We start from the raw sequence: 7,773 nt of genomic DNA, 5'->3' as shown, positions 1-7,773 counted from the left end.
TGCCAAAGACAATGTTTGTATGCGAGGACCACTTCGATGCGAAAGCGTACCGCATGGCCATAATGGGACCTGTCAGCAAAAAACTTCGCGATGATGCTGTCCCATCACTACAACTGCCCAAGGATGCCGACGACGGTCCATCGAAACGCCGTGCTGTTTTGGTAAGTCCTGTTTATAGTGAGTATCGTTCATTCTAGAAATCAGGTGCTTCAGAAAATATCGCCTGCCTACAACTCAGTTTCGCATATCCCTGTCAAAACATGTGCTGTAATTCTACTGCACGGTAGTTGTACATTAGCTAGCTGTAGTTTTGGTGCACCCTGCTGGAAATAGCAGGGCAAACCAAGCAGCAGCAGCATATCACTTTTCTAACATGACCGCGTGAGGGTGCGTTGAAATTACTGTTTCGTGAGAACCATAGGTAATCTCGTTTCTTCCATTATCCAGGCCCCAAAACAAGTGCAACTCAGCCAACATTCACCACTGTTGCGGCATCCACCCGTGTGTTCTCTGCAAACAGTAAGACTGCTTCTTTCACTGAATTTCAGTAAATCACATAATAATAAATCACATTATTCTTTTTCAGCCTCCTCAAATGCCAGCAAGTCCAGTGCTGCAAGAGAACGCCATCCCATCATCACCACGCATGTTTGTGGTGGTCCCACGTAAATTGGTGAGCTTTGGCTTTGTCATTTGAATATGCTCACATATGCATCATAGACATTGGGAAATTTCTGTAAACACGTTAATTTCAGCTTTGAGTGAACTAGTACAGCCCTACAATTAAAGCCGCTAGTCGGTGTAAGGTTAACCAGAAAAAAGGGTACCAGCATCCTGTAATGCAATTATTGTGACACAGCTGAAAATAATGTGCTTCAAGATGTTGTGGCAGCACATGCCTGTGACAGAACACATTTGAAAGCTATAGGAATTGAAATATATTGTTAAAGAAATAAAATATCACCTCATGTGTTTTTACAGGAGTATCGTTCACCTACAAGCATGACAAAAACAAAACCAGTTGTGGTGCACCGATCAACATGTAAGTACAACTCAAGCATGTTACGTAGCAAACTCCAAAGTGGGAACTGTAGGGAACAGGTCTTCTTTGGAAAAGCTTCAGGGAGTTTTGGATTCAGACAGAAGCAATACACACAACAGAACACGATTCACACGAGCGGAAAAACCTATATTGCAAAAACAAGAGGTCAGAGGAAACGTGGAGGGAGAATTGAATACTGTAAGCAGAAAGTCAGAGACGTTGACAACATGGCCATAACATCTCACAATTTATGACAACATTGCCACTGTCTCCTGGCTATTGCCAAGAGTATGTTCATTGCTCCCTTTGCATTTTCCTTGATCCTTTGGTTTTGTCTAATAAAGAACCTTTTGCTAATGTGAGCCTTGTTCTTGTTCTGTTGTGTGCACTTGAAATTGTTGTCATGTATTTTTCACGTTCCTGCATCTCAGATGTTTGTGATCACCAACTTGTCTGCTTCCATGTCATTCTTTCCAATATAATAAGCATGCAGCCATTTCACTAGATCTCCACCTGAAATTGCAGATACACAGACAGACGTAGCTGCGAAAGCACTGCAGGAACGGGGTTGTCAGACAGAGCCATGGGAACTGCCAGTTGAAAGAAACGCCACTGTCAACACGAGCTGCACAACAGCCCCGACTCCCGCAAACTCAAACACAGGAAGCCAGCCTGCTGAAACTGATGATGACGATGATGATGAAGATGACGACGACTACAGTCCGTCACAGGAAGAGAGTAGTAGTGGGTGAGTTTTAGTCTATAAGCCGTAGACACTAGTACGGAGTACAAGTTGGAGTGCAAGTAAAAAAGTGTGACATGATGTATATTTTGTATCTTCATGTACTCCCTTGTTTGTTCCTAGTGAGGAAGATGTTCACCCGCCACTTACGCTTCAGAATGAAAGAAAGTTTTTGGTGTTTGAGACGTGCCTCCTGGAGTTATTCCAAAACTGCCGGAAATGCTTATCCCGTTGCTCTGCCGAGGTAACAGCTACAGGCACAATGATAAGTGTGAAAACCCGGTGCCACGATGGACATGAGCTGACATGGGAGAGTCAACCTGTGGTCAATGGAAGGCCAGCCGGAAACCTTCTGCTGTCAGGTTCCATATTCTTCTCTGGAGCAAATGCAGCACCAACTCTGCGAATGCTGAAGCACATAAACGTGCAAACGTTCAGCCTCACAACATTTTACAGATACCAAAGCTGCTTTCTTGTTCCAGCCGTAGAGAAGGTTAGTAAGAAATCTTTATCACTTTTACGCCCATATGCACTGTAAATATGCTTTTTTACAGGTCTGGTCATTGGAGCAGAGGCAACTTCTAGACCAGCTGGATGACCAGGCAGTAGATGTATCGGCAGATGGGAGGTGTGACTCTCCTGGGTTCTGTGCAAAATATATGACATATAGTATCCATGTGGATCAACTGAACAAAATAATTCATTCCGTCCAAGTTCAACTGGCAGAGGTACGTGTATAAATTGTCTTTCCAACTTATTAGACTTCAGCAGGTTGGAAGTATAGATATAACCATCGAGATCTTTGTTTGGAATGTATGCTTTGGTGAAGCATGAACATGGGCATCATACTTTTTATTTTCACCACTTTCACATGCAGAACGAGAGGGTGACAGCAAGTGTCAACATGGAAAAAGAGGCGCTCATCAGGAGTATTCAGTTTCTAAAGGAGCGAGGTGAATGCTTTGAATGTTCATTTGCATACATTGCGTGCAGTTTACGTTTTCCTTATGTGTTGATGTCGTATGAATGCAATAGTGTACAGGTCCCGTGGAAGCATGTGTGACGATATCAACTCTGCCGGTCAATGAGCAGGTTAATTCTTAGGAGCTTATACGAGCTCTCGCTCTATCTATACTTCCATTCTGTATGGCTTTGTTGTAGCACGCAATGAGATCAAAGCATCACAGCTGAGAGGCAGCAAACGAAAAGAAACCAATGTAATGCTTGCGAGTAAAACCCCACAGTACCAGTGTTCCAAGGAGCTCATTCTGTCACAAATACTGTGTCCGGTTGTCATTCACTGTGCACATAATCTGCAATTGCTCTCACATTTCACGTACGCCAGAATGTTGAATTATGCTAAACCTTATTTTCCATTCCCAAGCCATTTCTTACTGGCTTTTACCTGTCGAGGCCTGCTAAGATGAATGCTTTTCGATATAAATGCTGCATATTTCCCTGCATGTTTCTGAGTTTTTGTTGCATAAATGCCTACATGTTTTATCAATTTTTAGTGCGTTTAAATCTGTGGTGTAGTGATTACCTACAGTGTGAATTTTCTTGCTTATGCTTTGTTTGTTCGAGCAGGCATAAAGCTGAACTCCATAACAACAGACCGTCACCCTGCCATAAGAACGTACCTTGAGAAGGAAGAACCAGCGATAAGGCACTTTTTCGACATTTGGCATATCTCAAAAAGTTAGTTGAATCACGTTGTGCGGTATGATGTCCTTCACAGTGCATTGTTTCAGGTGTGAAAAAAAAGCTGACCGCGATCAGCAAAAGCGCCAACTGCCACAGCCTAGAGAGGTGGATCCAGGCAACGTCTAACCACCTGTACTGGTGTGCAAAAGCCAGTGGAGGAGATGCTCGGCTGACAACAGATGCATGGCTAAGCATCCAGAATCATGTTGTGGATATTCACAGTCACCATAATGGATCCTACCCACGCTGCCTTCATGGTCCAATCACAGATGGAGACTGGCTTGACCCCGGTAAGAAAAAAAAAAAAAAAAAACAGTATTGCTTTTTATGTTTTGGTTTCTTGTTATACTGCAATGGTAGATGTTTAATCATAATACAATATGTAATAATTGCTGCAGATTCTTTGGCTTACAAAAAATTCAAAGAAGTGACTGGGAACCCACGCCTTCTCAAAGATGTTGCCCAGATGTCTGCCAACACTCAAACTTATGCCCTTGAAAGCTTCCACAGCCTCCTGATCAGGTTCGCGCCAAAATCTGTGGCGTTTTCTCCCGAGGGCATGCTTTGCAGGTGAGTCATTTGGCATCTATTATTTCATAGGAGAAGAAAGTGACCAGCATCAAATTCTAACAGGACTAGACTGGCTGCTCTGCATTATAATGAAAATGCCCAACGCAGCCAAGCGGAGACACTACGTGGGGACCTACGTTGGAAAATCAAGAACTCCAAAGCGAAGCAGGGACACCAAGTGGCTTGTCCTGTCAAGACTGCCCCTACATTTGGTACACACCTTGTTTTACATTGACGTTCAGATTCTCTAATATGTCATTTGTCCTCTCCTTTTCCTTCAGCCTACATTGCAAAGCTGCTTGCTGAAGCAGAAGTGCAGTGCAGGTCGCATGCGTCATTTCAGGAGGCAAGCAAGCAAAAGCAGACACGGAGCTTCCCAGCGCCGATGAGCCACTCGAGGCAACAACTGCCTAAAGAAGTCATCGTGGCTGCCAGGGTGTCAAGACTAGGCACCTGATAGAGGCACCTGGTCATGATCACATTGCATATCTGCTGCTTTCAAGCTTGTTGTCTGTTTGAGGCTCAGATTTGTGGGTGAGTTATGCTTATGTAAAGTAATTGTGGTAATCACTTTTCTGTAATTAGGGCTATCTTGCTTTCTGTTGCAGCTGTAGTGCAGAGGATATGTCATTTTTGTCATATTTTTGTTTCAGTGTTGTTACAACAACGAAGAACAGCTGAGGGTGGCTATAAAAGCAGACACAACCAATACACAGGCCTCGGAGACAGACTTGGGGGAGGGGGGGCTTGCTTGGAGATGACGGCGCGTTGCACAATGGTAAAATAGAGGAAGTCGTGGAACAGGAGATGGAGGGAGATGCAGTTCCCTTTGCTCTCTGGTACTGACTGGCGACTGCAGAAAACACATGATCATTCCTCAGCTAGCCTTCATTGGGGAGCTTACTGTACCGGGTTACCATCAGGGTACATGGTATGTCAGATACTGCACAAAACAGACCTCTACTCAAGAAACGTCCTGACGTAGGTAGACAGATTGAAACCGAAACAAATTGGAGGAGGAGGGCTGGGTTCTACGAATGGGCATTTGCTACTGAAAGAAAGTAGGACTGAAGCTTGCGTCCCTTTCTGGGACCATCATAACACCCTCAAGACCATGGCTTTCAGGTGCATCCATGTTCGCCCCTAGCTCTGAGCGTAGCTGTAGCGCTGTCGAACACTAGGATGTCATTTGTTTACAAGCAGGGAGGTCTGTTGTTTTCTGTATGTTTTATGGTTATACAAATACCATAGTTCAGCATTCGAAATGCACGAAAATGCGTATCAGGTGCTTTAGTACATATATTGATAAACAGTGCATGGTTTCGCATAAGTCTGCCATTCGATGATATTTGTTGGGAGCTACCATATACATCACCCTCAGAAGTGCCCTGAGACCATTGATCACGTACATATGGAATAAGCTGCAAACTGTTATGGAGAGGGTGCTTGCACTGTCACTGTCAACATGCTCCCATTACATCAGACCGCTTCCTCTTCTGCTGCATATCTGAACGCGTATGCTACCAGTTTTTCATTAAACAAAAGGCATGTCACACATATCACTTGGGGTTTGCTCTCGGCAACAGCAATGGTGGTGCACGTCTCATACTGGCATCCAGAATTGTTTCAAACACAGACTTGACTTGTGTGACAATTTGTTTTATTCATGTAATTTCCAAGACTATTGGCAGTACAATCAAAAATATAAGGATGCACGCAACTTACACATTTCTGTCAGTTGTACAAGTAGTACTTGTTAGTTGCTGCAACCCATTTCCACAAACACTCTGTTTCAGATATAAAAAAAAATGCTGTAAATAAAGCATTAGCAAGTTCTTGCCAGCTACACTTAGTGTGTGCAATGTTGCAATGTTCTGCTCAATCTGCAGACCCTACACTGTACACGGAAACTACCTTTTTCAATCGTGGAAATAAAGAAATGAATACGGTGATATGCAAGACTCTTTATTCAGCTACATTTTCCTTTCTAGGAAAGCGAAAACCTCTATAAGCTCTCGAAGGAAACTGTTTCCTTATTTTATTTACCACGCATGATGGCACGGGTTTCCTATTGAATTTTCCCAAGTACTCCCACACCCACAGAATAAACTGTCGGTAGGATGTGTATCGGTACTGCCTGAAAAAAAATGTTGTGGATGGCATGATAATAGATAAAGTAGAATCCTGCAATGGGTGCTAACTACTTTGATAGATCTTTTATCTACAACTACCAATTACTTCTGCAGAGTATAATTATAGCTACAGAGTAACTACATTTTACATTAGACTCACAACTACTGCAAGCACTTTGAACTAGATTTGCAATTCCACTCTTAATTATTTTGATGCACAAGTTTTATCTGACAGCATGACAAACAAACCTCAGCTTCACATGCAGTTGAACTACCAAAAAATAAGGTAGCTACACACGTCCAATTACTCCTTGTAAGGTAAATGCAGTAGCTGCACAATTATTCGTAATGTACTGTAATTAGTAGTTTAGCTATAAACGTGGTTGACCTACTGTTCATCACTGGAGGAATCCTATGTATGGCTGCATTATTATCTCCGAATGTCAAAACCAACTGATGAACGTACCACATGAGTGCAGGGTGTACTATGCAGTTTTATATGAGTATACTTGTCTTCGTGCTGTATAACGTCATAGTAAGAGTTCCTGCGCTTTGTACTATGCATACTTACTCGTTCCTGGCTTTCCCCGTCTTTACTCCGCGTTGCCGAAGATCTCGGTTCGCCAGACGGAGCACAACCTCATTTAGACACGCGGTAGCGAATTCCTCGTGTTCCGTTATGCATTTGAGTTCGTGTTCCTCGATCATTTCGCAGGTTGTCGGGTAATCGAAGCAGCACACGGATTCCGTGGACGTTGGCATGTTGATGCAGAGCCCGCATCGGCACCTATAAAATTAGGATTAAAGTTACCATACGTGTGCGGTGCGGTCTCACATATAGTAGTCAAGTAGAGATAAGAAATGTGGTGCCATAAGATTGGGAGAAGATGCGCCAGTATGCACGCTGGAGGTGCCGGGAATATTGAAGCCGGCGCAGAGCCTAAACTCCCTTTTGTTCATGTTACTACCGACCAGTTGCAACACAAGGCAAGCTTTGTCTTTGCACGTAATACAACGAGCTGTATTAGCTATATGCACTCACCAGTTTGTGTTTCCGATCCGTGCAGCGTGGTCTTGCACGTCATCTGCGAATGGTTCCGACGACTGGGTTGCCGATGACTGGGTTGTCGACGTACTTTGGTGCGAACCACGGGGCGTCGCGTCATATGATAACAGCCCAATTGTTGACGTTCGCATCAGCATTAGGCGCTCAGTATCACTCAGTTCACTCGGAAATGCCATGGCGCTGGATCTCGGAACCACGGAGCGCAAAATGTAGCTCCACACAAACACACGGAGCACTCCGCCGCACAGCTGATATTGAAGCCTGTTTATTGGTTGGTAAATCGGAACGTCATATTCGGAGCTCGGCCCACCGATTGGACGGCAAAATGCGACGTAGCCCTTATGACGTATGCGTAGTGGAGAGAGGCGCGCTGGTTACTCATCTTTGAAAGCATTTATATGGGTCACTGATCTGGCACGAGCCGAACGAAATGTATATTTGGGTATTATGACCTGCGTTCTTTCATGGGGTACCATTTTTTTTTTAATGTTAGTCGTCCTGTTTACGGCCCCTTTAA

At 43.9% G+C, this 7,773-nt stretch overlaps 1 protein-coding gene and 1 long non-coding RNA gene across 2 annotated transcripts; both read left to right on the top strand.

Moving 5' to 3' along the window:
* The first annotated feature begins 218 nt into the window (after positions 1-218).
* LOC135373272 (uncharacterized) lies at positions 219-1,746 on the top strand. Its single transcript, XR_010416392.1, has 4 exons — positions 219-519; positions 587-673; positions 982-1,042; positions 1,568-1,746. It is a non-coding gene; the product is annotated as an uncharacterized LOC135373272 (long non-coding RNA).
* A 214-nt stretch (positions 1,747-1,960) lies between these two features.
* On the top strand, positions 1,961-4,661 carry LOC135373337 (uncharacterized). The gene is made up of 8 exons (XM_064606556.1): positions 1,961-2,277; positions 2,339-2,512; positions 2,662-2,737; positions 3,372-3,482; positions 3,536-3,778; positions 3,887-4,058; positions 4,122-4,270; positions 4,340-4,661. Exons 1-8 carry the CDS (start codon positions 2,047-2,049, stop codon positions 4,513-4,515), a joined length of 1,332 nt encoding a protein of 443 aa, XP_064462626.1. The 5' UTR covers positions 1,961-2,046; the 3' UTR covers positions 4,516-4,661.
* The last annotated feature ends 3,112 nt before the right edge of the window (positions 4,662-7,773 follow it).

Source organism: Ornithodoros turicata, unplaced genomic scaffold, assembly GCF_037126465.1.
Source record: "Ornithodoros turicata isolate Travis unplaced genomic scaffold, ASM3712646v1 Chromosome23, whole genome shotgun sequence".
Classification (NCBI taxonomy): domain Eukaryota; kingdom Metazoa; phylum Arthropoda; class Arachnida; order Ixodida; family Argasidae; genus Ornithodoros; species Ornithodoros turicata.
The sequence above is the reverse complement of the archived record's forward strand: the minus strand, read 5'-3'. Positions and strand labels throughout refer to the sequence as shown.

What these genes read in the sequence shown, in the direction of transcription:
- LOC135373337 (XM_064606556.1), top strand. Translation starts at nt 2,047, where the DNA reads ATGATAAGTGTGAAAACCCGGTGCCACGATGGACATGAGCTGACATGG. An exon ending in TTGTTCCAGCCGTAGAGAAG is followed by an intron (nt 2,278 to 2,338) that starts GTTAGTAAGAAA and finishes GCTTTTTTACAG; the next exon opens with GTCTGGTCATTGGAGCAGAG. An exon ending in TCCAAGTTCAACTGGCAGAG is followed by an intron (nt 2,513 to 2,661) that starts GTACGTGTATAA and finishes TTTCACATGCAG; the next exon opens with AACGAGAGGGTGACAGCAAG.